Raw genomic sequence first — 25131 nt, 5'->3', positions numbered from 1 at the left:
ATCATAGAGTACAGTGCCCCATTTGGGATGTAACTCGCAAGACACTTCCAGCAGCTGGAAAGACCGCAAAAGCACCTCACCAAGAGGATTACTGGCCTCAAACATATGTCCTATGCAGCCCGACTGAAAAAACTCCAGCTGTACTCAGTGGCATATCGCTTACTCAGAGGTGATCTCTGCCTGACTTACAAAGCCATGTCCAACTCAGAATTGATGGACATGCTCCACCTAAAGAAATCCAAGTCACTGCGAGCCACGCGCTCTATTGAGCTAAACCTTGCCACAACAATAAATAGAATATGCTGGAGGAATAGATTCCTGTCACAGAGACTCCCCCATGCTTTGGAACAAAATTCCTAACTACATTAGGCAGAGCCCCTCACTAACACTCTTCAAGAGAAGCTTTGACGAGTGGATGGGTAACAGAAATTACACCCCTGGGATCACTTCATTGGCTCTGCTTGACAGAGGCTCAGTTAATTAATCAGTGGGGCAGCGAAAGCCGACACACTCTGGCTAGGCTTAAAAATGCCCTCGGGCAGATAGCCTAGTTCCCACGTATGAACCAAGTTAGACATAATGTGAAAACATTAGTTAAGAATAGATACAAGTTACATGACAGTGATTTAATATTTAGAGAAATTGCATCAAGTTTATAGAGAATTTAAATGCAACCTATTGTAATTCAAACAGGAATTGCAATATGAAGTGAGAGGAAAAGCAGATTTATGGTATATTTAGAGAAAACCAGGGGAGAAAAATTGATAGAAACAAGGAAGTGAGGGAAGAAAGGAGAGAGGGGAGGTGTAAGGTATAAATAGGTACTTGTTCACATTTAGGGCTGTAGTTTATCCCAGTGTTGAGCAAGGACAGAGCCAGATTTTGGGTAAGTCTGTCAGAATTGTTTTGAAGGATGGGAGGGTATTGATCTGATGGCTACAGGTAAGGGGATTCTAGGCCTTACCAACTTGCTACAAGTACAGACAATGTTCAGCAGATTTGATAAGCTTGTCGACAGACTGGAGATTTTAGTCATTGGATCGTAATGACCGACTGGGAGCATAGTTATGTAAAAAGGTATTTAGTGCTGGACAAGCAGATGGATGCTGGATAATTTTATAAAGGTGGCAAGAAGCTGTGTACATGTTAGTAGATGGGGTAGTTCTAAACAGTTTAGGTTTTTTGTGTTCTACAGTGGTGTGTTTTGAAAGGGGTATTTGCAAATTTAGCAACTTTGTTATAGCATAATTTAAGTTTTGATTTTTGTAATGCCTGTACAAGTATGGGACCACCATAAAGAAGAGTCGGGAGGAGACTAGTATAAACAGTTATAGTTTCAGTTGCATTGGTGAGAGTATTTTTGGCTCAGTAAAATATCCCTAGTTTGTGCTGAGTGTTTCCATATGCAATTTTGTGTTGTGTAGGTCAAATAAGGTTATCATCCCCCACCATCCCTAATTTACTATGAGAAGTGGTTGTATTATTAAGAGAGAGGACTTATAAGAGAGGGATTTGGGGAAATATTTTTTTTTTGAGCATGTGTTGAGTTAGTCATGTTTCAGTGGCTATTCTAGCTTCTTGAAGAGGTATGTCATGGTGTGAGATGCAGAAATGAATGTGGAATAATCTGTGTACTATATGAGTTAAGCCTCTTATTTATGTAAGGAGGGTGTTAGTGAGAATATTAGAGGAGCAGACCAAGGATAGAACCATGTGGTACACTGGTCTGACTGGGAAGTATGGAGAGAGGGAGTAATGCAGTTTTACTGACTGATCACTATTTGACGGGTAGCTTTTGATCCATAGAATGTTGAGCTAAGAGACCTAGTGAGGACATTAGAAGTCAAAGGATTTAGATAAGCCTAGAAACAGAGGAGACTAGTTTCTCTTTAGTTTTATTGACAGTATCTATAAAGGTTAGGAGTGCAGTGTTTGTACTATGAGAAGGACTGAAGCCATGTTGTGTGGGGGATAGGAGTTCTTCCTGCAGGAGATAGTTTGGCAATTGTTTGAGTGTGTTTTTCAAGTAATTTGGAGAGGGGGGGATGCGATTTGGTATAGGTGTAAGTTTAGTGATGTCTGTTGAATTTCCTCCTTTGTGCAGAGGGATAATATGTGACTTTTTCCACAGATCGGGAACATGAGATGTTCTTCGTGTTTCACTGTTGCAGTCATCACCTGTGGGGTTATCCCTGCTGTGGTAGCCCTCGGCCAGCCCGAATGCCAGAGTCAGTGTTTTTCTGAGTCTGTTGCTGTCGCTTGTAGTCTGATGTCAGGTCGTCCGTGCTATAAAGCAAGGCAGCCGACGTCATTACACCAGTCTTTCTTGCTGTGGAGCCCGTAGCAGAAGTAGTTCACAAGTGTGCCGGTCGGTCACTGCCAGAGCTTGAATTACAGCTGAAAACGTCTGTACCCTGTTGGAGATCCACTTTTCTTGCACTAACCGATGTCTGAAAAAGTTAACAATTGTCTCGGCTGTGGAAAGCAGATCCTGCACAGAGACTTCCATTGATATTGCTGCGTCACTTGTTTAGGCACAGAACACGACATCCCCTGTTGCCAGTTCTGTGCCCTCTTTAACGCGAGAACCATTCGCCATAGAGCTCTTATTGTAGACTGGTATTTTCATCTTCTGTCTACGCATACCTAAATGGCGTCCATTAGCCAACAGTCTGTGGACATTCCGAAAAAACTGCAGAAATAAAGACAGTAACAGACCGCACAAGGCTAAGCCTTCCGACTACTCTGCCACTAAGCAGGTTGTCACTTCTCTATGCAGGCCTCTAGAGAGAGAGAGACCCTTTCAGAGTCCGGTATGCCGCAGAAATCTTCTTAGTCTTCAGAGCCTTTGGCTGTATGTTGGGTCTGGAGCCACGACGCAGGCACCGGCTTCCAAGGAGGCCTCTCGCACTACTGATTCTAGACAAAAACAGACGTCTTCTCATCTGACTACTGTTTCACTCAGACCTATGGATACTCTTAGGCCTAGAAACCAGGCCACTCCTAGAAATCTATCTCTAGCCACCATCTTGCTCCTGCTCCACCACCCCAAGCACAAATGCTTAAAATGGCGGAGGATCTCATCTCCCTTATCGGGGGTAGTCAGGCCACAACTTTTAAAACAAAAAGACACCCTTTTCCTGAAAGTATGACAGAACATGAATCTGATTATTCAGATTTTGAAGAGGAACAGCAACCTCTTTCTGCTTATGAGGATTCAGATGCAGAGGAATCCATTCCTTCTGCCTCTCCACCAGAAGACCTTTCATTTGTGGAAAACTCTTCACACCCCCAGTGAACATTTCCAATGGTAATCTCAAGATTTCCCCCAGTCTAAGAAATGACTTGAGTTTCTGGACCTGTGTCCCAGCACAGAACCTTGGCCACCCCCCCCCCACCACCATTTTGGAAGTGGTGGATGATGTTTTCCATGAATCCAGTTTAGCCCCTGATGCCCTCCCACCTGCTCCCAGTAAACCTGACAAGTATTAGAGTGCCAAAAACCACATAAACATAAAAACTGACAGAGTCCCAGGCTGAAAAGAACGAAAAAAGTATGCCAGATGTTAAATAAAATCTTTTTACTAGTGCTTCCCGGTACCTCAGCTCAACAGCCGTTCAAAGGAATGATTTTTACACCAAAAATGTAAATACACACGTGGTTTCCATTTTTAATAGTGACTTATTGGAACGCTTGGAAAGGGGTGAGAGATTGGGATTTTTTTACCTCTATGGATGTCAAGAAACATTTTGTGAGAGACCCTAGAGATGTGATTTTTTTTCATTATCCCCAAAATTCATAAATGCTTGCACAATCCACCTGGTAGGCAGATAGTATCAGGAAAGGGTTCTTTTCTGCAAAATGTGGGCATTTTTTTGGATCATCAGTTACAGGTTTATTTGAGTAGAGTTGCATCTCGTATCAAAAATGGCAAAGATTTGTGTGATTTGATAAGAGGTATGAAGTGGAATACCGGATACTATTGGGAAACCGTGAATGTGAAAGCTCTTTATACGAGCATTAAAAATGCTTGGGGCTTGGAAGCAGTTTGTAAGTTGATGGGGGAGGGTCCTCGTACAAGTTTCATTCTACAATTATTGGAATTCTCTCTAACACATAATTGCTTCAGGTTTAATAGACAGTATTTTCTACAAAAAGAGGGCACTGCGATGGGGGTGTCATACGCCCCTTCCTAGGCTATCATTTTCATGAATCATTTTGAAAATCTGTTTTTTTTATAGTGCTGAATTTTTCAGATGTCATGTGATTATGTATAAAATATACATAGATTAGTTTTTTATTTGTAGGGGCATCATCTTTGAGTTTCAAGACTTTGTGGATAATTTATTTTATTTATTTATTTATTTATTTATTTTACATTTGTTAACCGGGCTGGTCTAACTGGATACATATCCGTTTTCAGTAGAGGCCACACAATAGAAGTACATATTTAAATTGCAAGATTCAAAGTATTGTTACAACAAGAGAATACAGCTTACATATGCAGGAATGAAAATTTACATAGATGTTATATAAGACTAAAGGACAGACAGGAAATTATACACAGAACATTGATTTCGTTAAAGATACTGAAAAATAGACTGAAATCAGAGATTTTCCTTATTACTAAAAGGAAAGAGAAATTTTAGAGATCTGCAATTAGGGAAATGGGCTAGGGAAGTGGACCTAGAAGTAAAGAGATATGTAGTTAGTCAGGTTCTCGACCATAATAATAGTTTTGGGTTGGAGTTTACATACACAATAGATAAAGGGTTCAGTTTCTTTATTTAGAATTTTTTTGTGACAGATGATGGAGGAATTTCTTTCAGGCCTTTCATTAAAGAGACTGCTGTTAACAATTTTTTATCAGCCGATAGTATGCATCCCTCCCACTTATTGGCTGCATTTACCCCATGGTGAATACAACCAAATTTTCAATAATACTTGTGATAAACATACCGTGAGAGAGGAATTTTTGAAAGTTAGACAAAAATTGTTGAAGAGAGATTACACCTCACATGTTCTTGATAAAGCTGAAAGGGTGTTTGGGAACGCTTTTCTGTTGAAACTTAGTTCCTTTAAAAACACATTAGGTGCCTCTAGGGTAAATGTGTCTAATGAAGATAATGAGGAAAAACTATTTTTTGTTACCAAGTATTCTCCTTTTTCTAGGAGTCTAAGGATGGTCGTAGAAAGGTTTTGGCCCATGGTTGCCAATGAACCCACCCTGAAGGGCTTATTCCCCAGAAGAACAACGTTCTCTTATAGTAGATTTTCCAATTTGAAGGAATTGTTTAATATGAAGAAAGCTAGGGACACACAGGATGTTGTTTATGTGGACATTGTAAGATCTTGCAGGTGATTCCGGAATTTAGATGGAACCTTTATAAATGGCAAAAAGTTTAAGGCCATGGATTTATTTAATTGTCGTTCCTGTGGGGTGGTTTGTGGATATGATCCTGCAAGGTTGTACATTGGGCAAACAAAAAGAATGGTAAAAAATCGCATAATGGAGCATATGGGTGACCTCAAACATGGCAGGGTTGATAATCCCGTGGCATATTATTTTCAGGCAGCCCGTGCTGGTTCTGATGTCAGTTTGTTTTTTAGCATCTTGGCTTAAACCTTCTAACAAGGTGATGTTTTTCTTAGTGAGTTATTAAAGCTAGATGCTAAATTTATTAACTATGGCACACTATGCCCTAGGGGTTTAAATCGGGAATTTTAATATTATTTGTTAATTATAAATATTGTGTTCATTAAAATATACAAATTTTTCAAGGTAAAATAGGGTGTTAGGGAATGTTTCTAGGTTAATTTTCTTTGATATTTTGAGTTCTGAGGGCTTGTATCAAGAACAGTTATTTACTTTCACCAACATGTGGTGATGTCCTTCTTCATTACAGATGCCCTTTTTTTCTTGCTTAAAGGATAATACTCATGGTTATAAGGTCACAAAATTTCATTATAGAATTTTAACTTTGAGTTAACAATCATAGTATGTTATTCAATGTCCTGGATATGTGTTTTATATACATATGTATGCATCTATAAGTCACATATCCTGGGTGTTTTTATATTTTAATTTGTCATCCATTCATTTAATTGCTTTTGTAATTTCACTTTTAATGTATTGAATTTTGTATATGAATGGTGAGAAAGGGATAATGAGCAATGCTCATTGCTTAACACTAATTGAGTGATTTCTGATTTGAGCCTCATTAATGTGCATTTAAAGTTGTTGCATTTTTGGTGTAAAAATCATTCCTTTAAAAGGCTGTTGGCGTACTTTTTCGTTCTTTTCAGCCTGGGACTCTGTCAGTTTTTATGTTTGTGGTTTTTGGCATTTTTAAGTGTTTTGAGTGATTTTTAGGTGTTATACCAGATTCTCACAAATACCTGTACAGAATTCCTGCTAAGGAGCCAAGACTAGATGTTCGTGTTTCACTGTTGCAGTCATTACATTTGGGTAATCTGCTTGCAGGTTGCCCCCAGTCAGCCTGATTAACAAAGCCTTGGATCCTGCACTGACTGCTGTCCCTACTTCCATGATGTCAGGTCATCAGGGGTATAAAACATGCAGCTGACATCATTACATCAGTCTTTCTTGCTGTGAGGTGACCGAAGCAGAAGTAGTTCGCAAGTGCCGGTCGGTCGACTCCTGAAATATTCGATGTTCTTCATTCCACATTGCTGCAGTCCTAACTATTGGAGTCTTTTGCGAGGTGTCCGATGCAGCAATTATTTTTATGAGTGCAGGTTGGCGTTCTGAAAGTTTCTGAAGCCAGAGTTTCAGACCGAATCAAGAATATTTTGGTTTTTCTTGCCTCAGTATTTAACCGGATGTCAGAAAAAGTGAATAACTGTATTTCTGGAAATTGGAGACAGATCATAGGGAACTGTTACTATGTGTATACCCTTGTTTAGGGCCTGGCGAGCACGGCGTTGTTGGATGCTTCTTGTGTGCTAGATTTAACAAGCACTATTAAGAGAAGGTTAGACTGTGCCAGGTTAGTGTTTGGAAAGCCTAGAGTGGAAGAACCGACGGTCCCAGCGTCCGGTTCTTTAGCGGAGGTTTTGCCAGGTGTTTCTTTGGAGTCTGTTACAGGATGTATCCAGTAGGCCAGGCTGAGGGGCTTCTCAGGTGGCTGTTCTTCCTTCTCTTCCTAAGGTGGTTAGAGCCTCCTTCTGTTTCCAAGGCTTGAAACATATGCTTAAAATGGCAGAGGATTTGATTACTATGATAAGGGGTTCTATGCCCCTCCTGATAAGAGGCCTAGGGTGGAACCTGAGTTTGAGAGTTTTGAGCGAAGACTTGCAGGAGTACCTCCTTATTCTGATTCTGATGTAGATGATTCTACCAGAGACTCTGCATTCCATGAGGGAGCATTTTAAATGGGAAGGTCAAGATTTCTCTGATTCCAGGAAACAAATTCTTGGCTTAGGATTCTTGTTTTTACCTCCTGTTTTGAATGTGGTGGAAGATGTTTTGAGCAGCTTCTGAATCCTGATTGATCTTGCCTCCTGCCCCAGTTTAAACCGGATAGGTATTATAGGGTGCCTGGCTCATAAGTATCTTTTAAGAGTCCTAGGGCAGACCCGAAACTGTCTCTCAGGGGCCTAAAGGTGTGATATACTTCTTCCACTTTAGCCATGAGGCGCTGGAATGTCAGTTTCACATGTTAAAATATCAGAATTATCTTCTTTCACTGTTGAAATCTAAGGTGGAGAGTTGCAGGATTTAGTTCATGTGTCTGAACAAGTGGGTAAACATTCCTTGCAATGTGGTTTTGATGCTGTGCAGGCCTCCTCCAGGGTGGCTGCCACTGGTTCTGTTCTTCAGAGGCACGCCTGGTTGAGAGATCAGAACTTAGCTGAGCATGTTAAGACAAGGATTTTGGATGCTCCTTTACAGTCTGATGTGTTGTTTGGTTCGCTGTGGGAAGCAGTTTTAAAGAATATGGAGGACAAGGCTAAGTATATGCAAACTATGGGATTTTTTTTTTTTTGCAGCAGCCGAAGTTTAGTAGAAATTGGCCTACTAAGGGGTGGACTTATCCTGCTTATGATTCCCAGTCTCAGAGCTCAAGGTTCTTTAGGCCTAGAACAGGGAGTTCACCTGCTCAGACTTCTGGTGAGGGCAGGGGTCAGTCCAAGACTGTCTCTTTTCACAGAAAATTGGGATTTAATTACCCAAGACAAATGGGTTCTGGATATCATCAAATTTCTTTACTCCAATAGGACCATTCAGTCAGTTCCTGTGTGCCAGAAGGGGCCTAGGATTTTATTCTCGCCTGTTTCTAGTAGTACCAAAGAAGAAACAGTGGGAGACCAATTTGGATTTATCTATCCTCAACACTTATCTGATCTACTGCACCTGAGTATTCTACAAGGGTCCAGTTCTAGCTCAAAACACTTCGGAGCTAAAAGGAACCAAATCTATACTCATCTTTACTGACTGCCTGCTGATTCTGGCTCAAGAAAAGGAAGACTTCTACAGCATTTGGAATATGTTAAAGTCTAGTTAGTACCTCTCAACGATGCTGTTTTGGGTGTGTGAGACTGAATACAGCCCAGATGGCCTTTTCTAACCCGGACAAACAAAATCTCTCTCCAGACAGTCAAGGAAGCCAGTCCTTCTGTCCTTGCTTTCTGGGCATCTGTATTCGTACTTTGGTTCATGCCATTCCCAATGCTAAACTGAAGCCTTATCTCACAAATCTATCTCAATAATCTAACCACACTGACTTGCAGGATTTTGGATTGTCATTCAAATAATAAGGAAATTTTTTGTGGTGGGCTCAGGAATGTCACCTAAACACTAAACAAGGACAAACCCCGGCCAGAGCAAAGTCAGATTCTTCCGACAGATGCCTCAGACATTGCTTGGGGAGCTCATCTAGATGATGGAAAGTGGGAGACACAAGTGCCCTGCCAGACTACAGCAGCATCTACATATCAACAAGAGAGATGTTAGCAGTCCAGTTGCATTATTTACTTTTCAGGAGTTTGTTCTTCCAGGGGGCAGGTTGATTCTAACACAGACAACACAACTGTCATGTGTACATCAACAAACAAAGGGAACACATTTCTTACCCATTGTGCAGGCAAGCAATGATTTTACAACTAACTCTTCAGGCAAGGTTTCTGCGGAGGGAGCACAGAACTTAAGAGATGTGTGTTAAGACAAATCATGGATCCCCCCCAGCAGTGGAAACTGATCTTCATGTATTTCAAAATTTGACAGTGTCATGGGAACTCCAGACATAGATCTGTTCGCTTCTCCACTAAAACCACCAGGCTTGGAAAGTCAGTTGATTTTTCTTCATGTGAAAATTTTTCCACCTCTGCTTTTCCCTCTGCCTACTCTCCCAAAAAGGTCAGACAAGACAAGCCAAGACAAGCCAATTCCACTTTTGATTGGCCTGCAACCGGCAGCACTGCTTACTGAGAGTCACCAATTGGTCTTCATCCCAACTCCATTACCACCCTTGATTCCACACCCCACAGGTCTCAGGGGCCGGTCATCTCTGCTCAATGTCAAGCTTCAAACTCTTCATCTAACAGCCTGGCATATTCTGTTTTGAAAGACAGTAGGTCTCAACTTCCTCAACAAGTTTTAAATGTGATTATGGAAACCAGAGACCTAATTGTAAAGGAAAAGTATGCAGAAAAATGGAAGAGAGATTTTTATTTTGGACTGCAGCGCTTGGGATCTCAATTTTGTGTTGATTTGGAGTAACTTACTCTGGTTAGTACTTGAGCTGACCTGACCTACTTGTCATGGTGTTGTCATGCTTTTTTTTTGTGGCCACATTACCTCTGCAAGAAAAGTTGAGTTACAGGCCCCTTATTATGCGGTTGAGCCTTTTTGATTTTCTTTCTAGTGTGGCTTTAAAAACTATTCATTTTTGCCTACTCTATGGCAGATCCCCCAAAATAAAGGAAAAAGATTTTGCACACTTTAGCCCCATGGCAAGAGAGAGATTCCAGGGGATTAGCCCTCATTTCCACTAGGGCTACTGCCACTTCAACAACATTTCTAAGGGGGGTGGCAACTAAGGATATTTTAATAGTTAGGACTGCAGCAATGTGGAATGAAGAACAGAGTACAGTTTTTACCTAATAATAAATGATGTTCGGAGATCCACATTGCTGCAGTCCAATTTACCCTCCCTCCTCCCCCTCTGTGTTTAGGGGTGGTTGTGTAGGTGAGATTATATTCGTATATATTGTATTTGTTTTGTGGTATATGTTTGGGTGTTTTTGTTTTGGCCTTGTCTTTTTTAGGGTCTTCTGACATCTGGGGCAACTGGACGGACTACCAATATATAGGACTCCAGCAATGTGGATCCTCGAACATCTACATTTATGGTAGGTACAAAACTGTACTTTTTCGAGTTTCAGAACCAAAGTCTTAACTTAAAGGTAAGTACCCAGTTGGGAAAACTTTTTCTTGCTCTTTACCGATGCCAGTAACAGTTAATAATTGCATTACTTGTGGAAAGCAAATACCTCAAAGATTTTCATTCGGACTGTATTTCTTGCCTAGGCCCTGACCACGATGTACCTTGTCTTTTTTGTGCTTTTTTTAATCCACGCACTATCCATCGTCAGTATATTTTTGCCTCTAAATATTTTGGTTCTCAGTTTAATTATCCAGAAATGTCATTGGTTAGCCATCCGACTACCGGGATTCCAAAAAAACGCAAAAATAAAGACAGAGACAGGCCGTCGAGGTCCAAAACTGCCGACGGTGCTTCTCCTAAGCCAGTCGCCAGTTTGCTGGTACTCAGTGAGGTGCTTTCGCAGCCCAATACCCGCTACTTCTAATTCGCAGGCCTCTACTGAGACCCATTTGGAGTCCCGTATGCCGCAAGATACTTCAGCTATGGAACTCACGGATGTCTCTATCTTGGATGGGTCCGGAGCCGCTGTGCAGGCACCGGCTTCTGAGAGTGTATTCAGGCCTACGGACTTGCATATTAAATAGACGCCTCCTTCATTACTAAGGCCTAAATCTTGATCCATGTGTAAAAAACCGACGCCCAGGCCACATGCTCAGGCCCCTATGCCTAAAAAACAAATGATAAAAATGGCTGAAGATCTAATAACTCTAATCAGGGGTAGTCACCCCCCCCCCCAAGAGGCCTAGGGCTGAGCTTGATTATGAATCTTCTGACTCTTCTGATGACCTGGATTTGACCTTACCTACTTATGAAGATTCTGATGCAGTGGATTCTATTCCCTCCGCTTCCCCTCCTGAGGATTTTTCTTTTGGGGAAACCTTGCATACTTTAAGGGAGCATTTCCACTGGGAAAGCCAGGACTTCTCTGATTCAAAAAAGAGGCTTAGGGATTTCCTCCTTCTACCTCAGCATAGGCCTTTGGCTATTCCTCCTGTACTAGACAAGGTTAATGATGTTTTCTCTGAGTTCAGTCTGGCCCCTGATTCCCTGCCTCCTGCTCCTAGTAAACCTGATAGATACTACAGAGTTCCTTTTCAAAAATCCTATTGCAGATCAAGAGACTATTTCTCAGGGGCCCAAGGGCATTAAGACTTCTACTGCCAAAAATCCTACCCCTTCTGATAGAGACTCCAGGGCACCGGATAGATGGGGTAAAAAGGTTTATACTTCAGCAACCTTGGCAATCAGAGCTTTAAACTGTCAATGTCATATGTTAAAATATCAGCAACATGTCACTGGACTGCTTAAACAGAAAATGATGTTGATTCCTGACTGTGTGGAAAAAAAGATTTACAGGACTTAATGCATACTGCTGAACAAGTTGGAAAACATACTTTGCAATGTGGTTTTGATTCTTTAGAGACCTCTTGCGGGGCTGCTGTTACTGGTCTGTGCTTAAAAGGCATGCTTGGCTTAAGGAGCAATCTTTGCCTGATCATGTTAAAGCTAAATTGTTGGATGCTCATTTAAATCAGGACCGCCTGTTTGGCAACAAGGCTGAAGAAGTTCTTAAAAAGATGGAAGACAAAGCTAAATCTATGCAAACTGTTAAAGATTTTTTACAAGTGCAACCTCCTAGATTTAGTAGGCACTGGCCTGCTAAGAACTGGTCCTTTCCAGGCCCTTCCAGATCTTCTCAAGCCAAACCCAAACCCAGACACAGCAAAAACCCCAAGTTTTAGTCCCAGGGGACTCTCAGAACTAAGCAGTGGGGGGCCTCCACTTCCAAATCTGGGAATAACAGGACACCCCCCATGGTAAATAGTCTCAATGACTTCCTTTTAAAATTTCCAAGCACTTATCTTCTGACCGCCCCTTTGTGGGGAAAGATTGCTATTCATGCAAAGAACTGGGAACTCATAACCCAGGACAAGTGGGTTTTAAATATAGTGTCCCAAGGATACAGATTTCATTTCCACACATTGCCAACACCAAATGGGTGGCCGGACCTGCCCCCAAATCAGTGAGCAGAGGCTCAAAAACAAGTACTTTCCCTCTTAAGCATGGGGGCTATTCAACTGGTACCAGAAGAGGAAAAGGGACAAGATTTCTACTCCAGACTTTTCCCGGTGCCCAGAAAAGACAAATCATGGTGTCCAATCCTGGACCCGTCTCCTCTAAACACCTTTCTGGAGATTCCAAAATTCAAAATGCTGACTCTTCACCAATTACTTCCTATGTTAGGCAAAGACGCCTGGTTGGCAACACTAGATTTAAAAGAAGCATACCTGCACATCCCAATCGGGGAATCTTGCAGATGATACCTACGCTTTAAAGCAGGCTACACGCATTATCATTTCTCTGCACTGCCCTTTGGCTTGTCTACTGTGCCCAGGGTATTCACAAAGTGCCTGGCTCCAGTTATTGCATTTTGCAGGCAAAGAAGTATTCAAATATACCCATACCTGGACGATAGTCTAATTCAGGCAGAAAGCCAGGGCATACTTTTGAATCATCTGGCGTTTGTAAAAAGGGTTCTAATTGGTCTGGGGTACAAACGAAAAGAAATCACAACTGGTACCCTGCCAACAAATTACATTCCTGGGAGCAAGCTTGAATACAACTGCCCAGATGGTTTACCTCACACCAGAAAAGCAAATTCATTTGATAACCTATTTCAGACAAGTGGCCACAAAAACCCTATTATCTACAAGACAAATACTGCAAGCCTTTGGGTTCATGGCCTCCTGCATTCTTTTAATTCCATATGAAAGACTGCATGTGTGGAAACTACAGTGGTATCTAAAAAGCCTATGGAGTCAACATTCTCACAGCCTAGAAACAATGATTCCTATCATACCTTGCCTACGCCTAGTCAAAACAAGGGACTATCATTCACACTCCCCCCTGCCACCCAAACCCTAACAGATGCATCAGACTATGCATGGGGGGCTCACCTGGCAGGGAAGTGCATTCAGGGCAAATGGAACCCAAGTCAAATGCACCTACATATCGATCAAAAAGAAATGTTAGCTGTACAGAATGCTCTGAAATCCTTCAAGGACTACATTCTTCCAGGACAACTAATGTTAAAGACGAACAACACCACTGTTATGTGGTACATAAACAAGCAGGGGGGGGGGTACACATTCCTACCCCCCTCTGCAGACTAGCCATGGCATTGTGGAACACAGCCTCGAGCTACCAAGTGCACCTACAAGCTCAATTCCTGCCAGGAAAATTAAATGCACTGGCAGACAAAGCGGAAACCTCATGGACTCACACGAGTGGAAACTGGAACCAAGGATTTTCAACATGTTGACAAGCAAATGGGGGATCCCAGACATAGACCTATTTGCCTCCCCCTAGAACTACCAATTGAACAAGTTTTGCACAAGGACTCCCCACAAACAAGCCTGGAAAGTGGATGCTCTGTCCTTCAGCTAAAAACCTATCAGTCTACACCTTTACCCGCTGCCTCTGCTCTCCAAAGTCCTACTAAAAGTCAAGCAGGACAAACCAAGGATGGTTTTGATTGCTCCAGACAGGCCGCATCAACACTGGTAGCCCCTCCTGTGCAGTGTGTCACAGTTATCTCCTTGGCACCTGCCTCAGACGCCTTCCCTGCTGTCTCAGCAGGAGAACCAGATTCTGCACCCTCAGCTTCCAACATTGAACCTTGCAGCCTGGCTGATTACTTAAACTCACCTTTATCATCCCTCAGCACACCTGTAATTGATGTCATCTTAGAGGCAAGGAGGCCTAGTACTATAAAGTCTTATGCTGCAAAATGGAAAAGATTCTGTGCCTGGAACCAGTCTCAAGGGATGAGCACAGCAGCGCCCAATTTACCTCAGATTTTGCAATACTTAACTGAGATGCTTCACAAGGGCCTGTCTTTTTCCTCCATTAAAATCCATGCCTCAGCCATTTCAGCTCATTATAACACAGAACCTCCCCTCTTCTCTCATCCTCTACTCAAGCAGTACCTCAGAGGGGCCAAAAATTTGAGACCACCCAGGAGATCCTCAACCCCTGCCCTGGGACCTTAACTTTGTATTGGAGAAACTTACTCTATCTCCTTTCGAGCTGGCTGCTACTGCAGACTTGATTTCTTTCTTGGAAAACAGCTTTCCTTTTAGCAATCACTTCAGCTAGAAGGATATCTGAATTACAGGCTCTTATGGCAGTGGAGCCTTTCATCCTGTTTCATGTGGACAGGGTGTCACTCGGAACCAATCCATCCTTCATGCCCAAGGTGGTATCCAGTGTGGCTCTTAATCAGTCCATTCATTTGCCAACCTTCTTTCCCAATCCACGGAACGGATTCTGCATTCCTTGGATGTGCACAGACTTGGATTCTACTTGGACAGGACTAAAACCTCGAAGAAAATCTGAACTACTGCTGGTAGCATTTGCTGCAGGGGCAGAGAGGAAGACTATTTCAAAACAAACCATTTCTAAATGGATAAGCCATTGCATTCATTTCTGCTATAAGCACCATGGAAAACCTATCCCCCATGGGATCAGATCTCACTCCACCAGAGCTGCATCTGCTTCTGCAGCCTTTCTCAGAGGTGCTCCTACCAGGGACATCCTAGAAGCTGCTACCTGGAGTTCTGTACATACTTTCACCAAGCATTATCATTTGCCAATTTTCTCTAAATCCAGAGCTGGCTTTGCCACTGCTGTCTTGCAGGGCCTTATAGCGGGCTGTAATGCTATATAAACTCCTCCTCCCAACCATAGCTTTGGGAATCTACCCAAATGTAATGACTGCAACAGTGAAACACTAAGAACATAGTACAGTTGTGTACACTTACCATAAATGTAGATGTTCGATTGTATTCACTGTTGCAGTCCTGGATGTTCATCGTGTTACACTGCTGCAGGCATCACACCTGGGTTATCCTGCCATCAGGCCATCCCGCAGTCGGCCATAGTTCCAAAGTCTTGGTCTGGTGTCGGTTGCTGTCGCTTCTTCCCTGATGTCAGTGCGCCAGGGGTATATAAGAGGCATCCAACGCCATTTTCTTCAGTCTTTCTTGCCGCACGGTGCCCGAAGCAGAAGCAGTTCGCAAGTGCCGGTTGGCCGACTCCTGAGATTTTCAAATTGAATTTCAAACTGAAGTCTTTAATAAAGCTAAGTTGGGGAACCTTTTCTTGCTTCAGTCCAATGTCAGAAAAAGTTAACAATTGCATTTCTTGTGGGAAGCAAATACCTCATAAGGACTTTCATTCTTATTGCATTCCTTGCCTAGGCCCAGACCACGATGTCACAGGTTGTCTGTTTTGTGCTAGGTTTAACAAACGTACTATTAAACGTCGGTTTGATTTCGCCTGACATTATTTTGGTAGGAAATTTAATTATACCATGCCTTCAGAAAAACCGACGCCCAGAATGCATAAAAAACGCAAAGATAAAGACAGGCAGCCGAGACCCAGACCAGACTCCAAGGCCTCTGCTAGGCCAGTCGATGGTTCTCTGGTTTTGGCGTCGGATGCCTCTTGTATACCCCTGGCGCACTGACGTCAGGGAAGAAGCGACAGCAACTGACGCTGGACCAAGACTTTGGAACTTTGGCCGACGGCGGGACCGCCTGACGGCAGGATAACCCAAGTGTGATGACTGCAGCAGTGTGAATACTCTAACATCTACATTTATGGTAGGTACAAAACTGTACTTAACCCTCCCTCCAGCCCCCTATCTTCTTCTGGCTATACCTCTACTTTCCTTTACTATGCTTAAAAGCCTTTTTGGTGTGTTTGCTTTTGTTGGAGGTATCCCTTTGTGTTTTTATGTTTGCTCCCCATTAGGGGGGCACCTGATATCTGGAGCAAGAAAAACTGATGTAATGGTGTCTGCTGCGTGTTTTATGCCCCTGACGACCTGAAGTCATGGAAGAAGGGACAGCAACCGAGACAGGACCCAAGGCTTTAAGCAGGCCGACTGAGGGCAACCTGCAAGCAGATTACCCAGATGAATGACTGCAACAGTGAATGCACTCAAACATCTACATTTATGGTAAGTGTACACAACTGTACTTTCTGCCAAGAATCCTTTTCCTTCTGACAAGGATTCCAGAGCTCTGAACAGATGGGGTAAAAAAGGATACACCTCTGCAACCTTAACTATCAGAGCACTCAACTGTCAGTTCCATATGTTAAAATATCAAAAACACACTTTGGAACTATTAAAACAAAAGATTTCAAGCTTTCCTGACTGCGCCAATTCGAAAGAGTTAGCAGATTTACTGCACTGTACTAGTCAAGTGGCCAAACACTTATTATACTGTGGATATGACGCCCTAGAAGCCACAAGCAGGGCAGCAGTGTCAGGATCGGTCATTAGGAGACATGCATGGTTGAAGGAACAACCTCTCCCTGATCATGTCAAGTCTAAATTAATTGATGCACCCCTGGATAAGGACCGCTTGTTTGGAGTAAAAGCAGAAGAGGTGCTTTAAAAAGATGGAAGACAAAACAAAATCTATGCAAACAGTAGAAGATTTCATTCACGTTCAACCTCCCAGGTTCAGCAGGAACTTTCCCTCTAAGCACTGGTCCTTCCCTGCACCTAGCAGACGGGGCTAAGGTAAACCCCGCAGGTACAGACCACTCAGGCCCCTATCCCAGGGGCAGCAGAGAACCAAGGAGTGGACCACTTCCACCCCAAAAGCAGGGAGTTGTAAGCCACCCTTGTATGGCAGAAACTCTCAATGACTTCCCTCTCCCCCATTCTGCCCTCCTTTCACTCACCTACAGCTAGGAGGAAGGCTGTTCCTCTGCAAAGAAAATTGGCTTTCGGTAACAGGACCAATGGATGTTGAATATTTTCAGGGATACAAATTCTCTTTCAACAAACTCCCAATTCCAAGAGGGTACCCAGACTTGCCTCCAAATCAGTGGACAGAGGCATTGAAACGGGTCCAAACTCTCATATTCCAGGGGGCAGTAGAACCTGTTGCTTCAGATCAAACAGGCAAAGGCTTTCATTCCAGACTATTCCTTGTTCCCAGAAAAGAGGACACATGGCGCCCCGTCCTGGATCTATCCATTCTGAACACCTCCCTGGTGGTCCCCAAATTCAAAATGCTGACTTTGCAGCAGCTGCTGCCTATGCGGACAAAAAATGCCTGGCTAGTGATCCTAGACCTAAATGTGCCTACCTCCACATCCCCATAATGGAATCCTGCAGGAAATTCCTGCACTTCAGAGCAGGCTCACAACACTTTCAGATGTTCTTTGTGTTTCACTGTTGCAGTCATCACACTTGGGTTATCCTGCCAAGGAGTAGCCCTCAGTTGGTCCGAATACCAGAGGCTTAGTATTTCTGCATCAGTTGCTGTTGCTCCAGGACTGACGTCAGGTTGTCAGTGGTATAAAATCAGGCAGCTGACACCATTACAAAAGTCTTTCTTGCCGAGGAGCCCGAAGCAGAAGCAGTTTGCACGAGTGCCAGTCGGCCACTACCTGAGATTTAATTTCCAAATTGAAGTTTTCTAAAGCTAAGTACCCCATGGGGGATCCTTTTTTCTTGCTCTAACCGATGTCCGAAAAAGTTAAATTGTCTCACCTGTGAAAATACAACACCGAGACTTCCATTTTTACTGGGTCACCTGTTTAGGCCCAGACCACGACGTCCCTCACTGTTGCTTTTGTGCTTTGTTCAACACCAGAACTGTTCGTCGTCTGGCCCTTATTGTAGCTAAATATTTTCGCGCTCAGTCTTCGTATTCTGATATGGCTTCGGTAAGCCATTTGACTACCTATCTTCCAAACAAAAGTAAGGAGACAGACAGCACAGGTCCAAAACTGCTGATGACGCTTCCGTTAAACTAGTAGTCAGTTCTCCGATCCTCAGTGAGGCACTTTTGCAGCCCCTGATGCCTGCTTCTGTGGATTCGCAGGCCACTACCAAGACCCGTTTGGAGTCTGGTATGCCGCGAGATGCTTCTTCAGCTATGGAACCTGTGGATGTCTCTACCTTGGATGGGTCTGGAGCCGCTGTGCAGGCACCAGCTTCTGAGGGTGTACTCAGGCTTTCCAAATTTCATATTAAACTGCCAGATTTGTTTCAAACCCAAAATATCGAATTTCTCAGGCCCAGAGTTCGCACTACGCCTAGGAAACTGGCGACCAAAGTGCATTCTCAGGCCCACGTGCCTCAGAAACATAGAATGGCTGACTATCTTATTACTTTAATTAGGGGAAGCCAGCCTTTCCCCTTCAAAAAGACCACAAACTGATTTTCCTTCTGATTCTTCAGATCATGAATCTTTTGACTGTGATCCTTCTGATTACCAGGACATACCCTTATCTACCTATGAGGATTCTGATGCAGAGGATTCCATTCCCTCTGCTTCCCCGCCAGAAGATTTTTCCTTTGGTGAAACTCTGCATACCCTTAGAGAGCATTTCCGCTGGGAGTGCCAGGACTACCCACAGTCCAAAAAGAGACTCTGTGAATTTTTAAATTTGCCTCAGCACAGGCTTCTAGCCATCCCTCCTGTTCTGGAAATTGTAGATGTCTTCTTGGAGTCCAGCCTTAACCCTGATACTTTGCCTCCAGCTCCCAGGAAACCTGACAAGGTACTATAAAGTACCTGACTCCCACAACTTCCTCTTTAAGAATCCTACTGTAGACCCAGAGACCATTTCCCAGGGACCTAAAGGCACTAAGGCTACTACAGCCAAAAACCCTACCCCTTCAGGCAGGGACTCTAGGGTTTTAGATAGATGGGTTAAGAAGGTATACACCTCTGCTACTCTTGCCATCAGGGGTTTAAATTGCCAGTTTCATATGTTAAAGTATCCGCAACATATTATGGAGCTAATTAAACAGAACATTATTGATTCCTGATTATGCAGAACGTAAAGATTTACAAGAGTTGATGCATTCTGCTAACCAAGTTGGATAACATACTTTGCAATGTGGTTTTGATGCCTTAGAAGCATCTTGCAGGGCTGCTGTCACTGGGTCTGTTCTTAGAAGGCATGCTGGGCTTAAGGAACAAATCTTGCAAAATTACTAGATGCACCGTTAAACCAAGAACGCCTGTTTGGCAATAAAGCAGAAGTCATCCTCAAAAAGATAGAGGAAAAAGCTAAATCTATGCAAACTCTTAAAGATTTCTTACAGGTACATCCACCTAGATCAGTAGGCATTGGCCTTCTAAAAACTGGTACTTTCCAGTCCCTCCCAGACCTTCTCACTCCAAACCCAGGGGCAGCAGACCACCAAGATTACAGTCTCAGGGTATGCACAGATCTAAGCAATGGAGTGCTCCCACCACTAAAACAGGGAGTAGTAAGCCACCATTCTATGGTAAAATCACACAATGACTTATCCTTAACCCTTCCAAGCCTTGCCCAAGTACTTGCACCCTTAAGAGGAAAACTTGACCTGCATGCAAAAAACTGGGAATACATCACCCAGGACAGATGGGTCTTGAGCATTGTATTTCCAGGGATACAGATTCTACTTCCACTCTCTGCCAACCTTGCCCAAGTACTTGCACCCTTAGGAGGAAAACTTGACCTGCATGCAAAAAACTGGGAATACATCACCCAGGACAGATGGTTCTTGAGCATTGTATTTCCAGGGATACAGATCTACTTCCACTCTCTGCCAACCCCAAGCGGATGGCCAGACCTCCCCCAAACCAGTGGGCAGAGTCCCAAAAGCAAGAACTTTTTCTTCTCAGTATCAAGGCTATTTAGTCTGTCCCAGCAGAGCAAAGGGGACAAGGTTTTTACTACAGACTGTTTCTGGTACCCAGAAAAAACTCTTGGTGCCCTACCTTAGCTCTGTCTATTTTCAACACCTTCCTGGTGGTTCCAATGCTTACTCTCCAACAGCTGCTTTCTATACTAGCTAATGACTCCTGGCTAGCCACCCTAGACTTAAAAGAAGCTTATCTGCACATCCCCATAAGGGAATCTTGTAGTAAGTATCTATGTTTCAGAGCAGGCTTTATGCGTTCTCTGCACTTCCCTTTGTCTTGTCTACTGCGCCCAGGGTATTCACAAAATGCCTAGCTCCAGCCATTGCATATTGCAGGCAGAGAAAAATTCAAATTTCCCTATACTTGGACGATTGCCTGATTCAGGCCGACAGTCAGGAATTGCTACTACAGCACCCGACATTTGTAAAGAGACTTCTAACTTTACTGGGGAACACCATCAATGAAAAAGAATCACATCTGGTACCCAGCCAACAGATTGTATTCCTGGGACCAAGCTTGAACACAACTTCTCAGATGACATTCTTCACTCCAGAAAAACAAATTTATTTGACAAACTACTTAAATCTACTGGCCACCAAAAGCCAGATATCTGCAAGAAAAATACTGCAAGCCCTAGGGTTCATGGCCTTTTGCATTCTACTAATTCCATATGCAAGACTGCATATGAGGAAACTTCAGTGGTACTTAAAAAGTCTCTGGTATCAACATTCTCAGAACCTGGAAACAATGATTCCTATCATTTGTTGTCTAAGGACAAGAGTTCCTTTGGTGGGCAGAGGCCTGCTACCACAACAAGGGACGTCCTTTCACTCAACCCCCTGACGCCCAAACCCTAACAGAAACATCAGACTATGCATGGGGGGCTCACATGGCAGAGGACAATGCATTCAAGGCAAATGGAGCCCAAAGCAAATGCATCTGCATATCAATGAAAAATAAATGTTAGCTGTACAAAATGCTTGGACAGCCTTCAAATGCCTTATTCTTCCAGGGCAAATATTGATAGACAACACTACAGTTATGTGGTACATAAACAAGCAGGGGCAAACCATTCCTACCCACTCTGCAGATTAGCCATGGCTCTCTGGAAGACTGCCTTGAGCAATCGTGCATCTGATAGCTGAATTCCTGCCAGGCAAACTAAATTCACTGGCAGATGACTTAAGCAGAAATCTAATGGACCCACACGAGTGGAAATTGGAACCCAAAATATTCAAGCTTCTGATCCGCAGGTGGGAGGGCAACAGAGGTGGACCTCTTTGCCTCCCCTCAGAGCTATCAATTGAGCAAATATTGCACCAGAATTAACCCACAGCCAAGCATGTAAAGTGGATACCCTGTCCTTCACATGGGAAAACCTCTCAGTCTATGCCTTTCCCCCTCTGCCCCTCTTCTCGAAGGTTCTACTAAAGATCAAACAGGACAAGCCAAGGACAATCCTGGTTGCACCAGACTGGCCACGCCAGCACTGGTACCCACTTTTGCACAGTCTGACAGTAGTGCCACCATGGCAGCTGCCTCAGACCCCTTCCCTTCTGTCCCAGCAGGAGGGCCAGATTTTGCATCCTCGGCTACAGACCCTGAACCTAGCAGCCTGGCTCATCCACTGAACTCATCATCAGCAACCCTCAGTAAACCAGTGCAGGATGTCATCCTTGAAGCAAGGAGGCCTAGTACTAGAAAATCTTATTTGGAAAAGTGGAAAAGATATTGTTCTTGGAGCCATTCTCAGGGAATAGACACAATTGTGCCCAGCTTACCTTGTATACCAGACTACTTAACAGAAATGCTCCACAAAGGCCTATCCTTCTCTTCTATAAAAATTCATGCCTCTGCCATCTCAGCTCATTATAATACTGGGCCACCCCTCTTCTCTCATCCTTTGGTCAAACAGTTCCGGACAGGAGCCAAATATTAAGACCCCCCAGGAGAGCTCCCAGTCCAACCTGGGACCTTATCTTTGTATTGGAAAAACTCACGCTTCCACCCTTTGAACCTGCTGCTACAGCAGAGTTAAAATTCCTGTCCTGGAAAACAGGTTTACTTCTAGCCATCACTTCAAGAAGAGTGTCTGAATTACAGGCCCTTATGGCCTTGCTTCCATGCATACAGGGTTTCCCTCCGGACTAACGCATCATTTATGCCCAAGGTGGTATCTAGTGTGGCTTTAAACCAATCTATTCAAATGCCAACTTTTTTCCCTAATCCTCAGAATAAAGGGGAGAGGATCCTGCACTCCCTGGATGTGCACAGGCAGCTTAGGTTCTATCTGGCCAGGACTAAACCTTTCAGAAAATCTGACCAGCTGCTAGTAAGCTTTGCTGCAGGGCAGAGGGCAAGGCCATTTCAAAGCAAACCATTTCTAAATGGATAGCACACTGCATCCATTTCTGCTACAAACACCATGGGAAACCTACCCCACAAGGGATCAAAACACATTCCACTAGGGCTACATCAACCTCTACAGCATTTCACAGGGGAGTCCCTACCAGGGACATCCTGTAGCTCTGTACACACTTTCACCAAGCATTACCACTTACCATTTTTATCTAAATCCAGAGCTGGATTTGCCACAGCAGTCTTACAGGGCCTGCTTGCCAACCCTAATGCTTCTTGACTGCATCCACTCATCCTCAGTTTTGGGAATCAACCCAAGTGTGATGACTGCATTAGTGAAACAGAAAGAACATAGTACAATTGTGTACAATTACCATAAATGTAGATGTTAGAGTGTATTCACTGTTGCAGTCCTGGTTACCTTCCCTCCAGCCCCCTGACTTCTGTATACTTCTACCTATCCTTTTTGTTTGGCCATATCTTATATCATTGGTATTTGCTTTTTACTGGGGAGGAGAGTTCCACACCATGTAATTGCTTCCTATTTTGGGGGCTCTTGACATCTGGGGCAAGAAAAACTGATTAAATGGCGTCGGCTGTATGTTTTATACCCCTGATGACATGACGTCATGGAAGAAGTGACAGCATCCGAGACAGAAATCCCAAGACTCTGGTATTCAGGCCGACTGAGGCCTGCCTGCAGGTAGATAACCCAAATGTGATGACTGCAACAGTGAATGCACTCAACATCTGCATTTATGGTTGTGTACACAACTGTACTTTGTTTCTTGCACTTCTAAAATGTATGGCAGCAAAAGTTAGATTGCCAGGGTTGGAGGTTGGCCATTGTAGGGTTAGAGTAGTGTGTAGTAGAGAATGTGTGGGGCCAGAATTAGGGTGAATTTCTCTTCCTATAAGGATTTTAGTATATTGTGGAATTAATGGTACTTGTTTTGGAGAGTATTTTCTCACTTAATTTTGGGTTTGTTTTGAGTTGAAATGGGGTTAATCCATTTATGTTTATAGTAAAGGTGAGGGATGTCATTAAATGAGTTTGGTGCAATGTGTGGAGAATGTGGGGAGGATGTAGACAGGTGGTTGGAACAGAGTTTGAGAGATGTTTGGAGCTATTATAGAGACATGGTAGGCTGAGAGATGGCCTAGTAGGAGGGAGAATAGGGGATAAGCTGAGGAATAGCATACATGTAAAGGGATCTGTATTTTGATGGCAGGTAGTGAGGAAGTATGACTCCAGAAGGAAACAAGAAGTAGCAGGGCAGTAGGATATTTAATGGTGGTGGGTAGGTAGGAACAAGCGTTTTCTGTGAAGGAAGAGTTATTTAGCTTATTTCAAAATATTCCTACTGCTGACACCTCTGAGGGGAATTTAAACCACAGGTGGCATTAAAAGAAAAAGTTTATACAATCCACGACTTGGTGTTGATATTTTGTGATTTGACTGCTGAGCATGATTTAAGGGAATATTTGGGGAAAGTAGATTCAAATACAGTAATTCGTCCATGGAAGAGAGAACTGTTCAAACTATCTTAGAGCAAGAACGTACATATTGTGAAGCTATATAAAGGGGACGAGTTGGTTATAATGGACTAAGTGAACTAGTCAACAAGAATGACATGTCTCTTACTGATTGAAAGTGTACATGAGCAGAGCTCTAAAAATGAGGTTAACATCTGTTATGCAATGATTGTTACTTAAGTGATTTATTATTGTGTCAATTGATTTCAAAGGAAATGTGTGAATTTTTGCATGAAATGTCTCTGGTTATACCAGTTATTTTTTGTCACATCAATAATTCATAAGAATATATTGGATCCACTTTTCCACCCATTTGTTTCTGCAATATTTTCTAAAACAGAACCACTGGCTAAATTTGTTGGTTAGATTTAAATGTTTTTGGAGTGTCAAACATAGCTTTAGGAATTCTTGGAATTTTTTGTCTTTATTATATTTAGTGTGGAACTTTAGTATGTTTAGTAAACAAGCCGTTTTGTTTTTGCATCAGTGCTTTTGTTTTGAAGAACAGCGGTTAAATCCAAAGGAAGAGGTGGATATGCCAGTATTTTTCTTTATCGACCCAGAATTTGCTGAAGACCCAAAGATGGCAAGAGTAGACACAATCACTCTTTCCTATACGTTTTTTGAAGCAAAGGAAGGCCAGAAATTACCACTTCCTGGATACAATTAAATAAAAATAGGAACTTTATGTACAGTGTGCATTTTTTTAATATTACTATTTTTATAATCTTTATCACTCATATTGGGTATAGTGATTCTGCTTACGTATTTATTCAGTTGTTTAATGAGGATCTTAAAAGGAAAAATGAATAAAATTTTTTTCTTTACATTTTACAGGGTGTATGCTTTTTTAAGTTTACTTTTTAAGCAAGCCTGTTCTGTCTTTTTTTACTGTACACATTCACAAAAATATGCGGTCATGTGGAATTACTGCTTTATATAAATAAATATTGCATTTTCATTATATATGTGTAGGCATGAAGTGTGCCACAGAGTATGACTGGATTGTAGATCAGTCTATATGCAGTGAAGGCTCTTAAGACGCAGGGCAATAGTTTGAGGTGACGCACAGGGACAGCTCCCAGTGCCTAATTTTTTG

General features: G+C 42.9%; 1 protein-coding gene across 1 annotated transcript in view; it reads left to right on the top strand.

Moving 5' to 3' along the window:
* The window catches only part of LOC122817254 (cytochrome c oxidase assembly protein COX11, mitochondrial), a 255490-nt gene extending 230624 nt beyond the window's left edge, over positions 1–24866 (top strand). The window contains exon 5 of the mRNA XM_044090470.1: positions 24520–24866. Coding sequence (XP_043946405.1) covers positions 24520–24702 — 183 coding nt within the window. The 3' untranslated portion in view covers positions 24703–24866. The remainder of the gene's footprint in view (positions 1–24519) is intronic.
* Positions 24867–25131: the final 265 nt, after the last annotated feature.

This window comes from Protopterus annectens, chromosome 12.part0 (genome assembly GCF_019279795.1).
Source record: "Protopterus annectens isolate FY-2018-M chromosome 12.part0, PAN1.0, whole genome shotgun sequence".
Taxonomy (NCBI): Eukaryota; Metazoa; Chordata; order Ceratodontiformes; family Protopteridae; genus Protopterus; species Protopterus annectens.
Note: the sequence above shows the minus strand (reverse complement) of the source record. Positions and strands in the feature narration are given on the sequence as shown.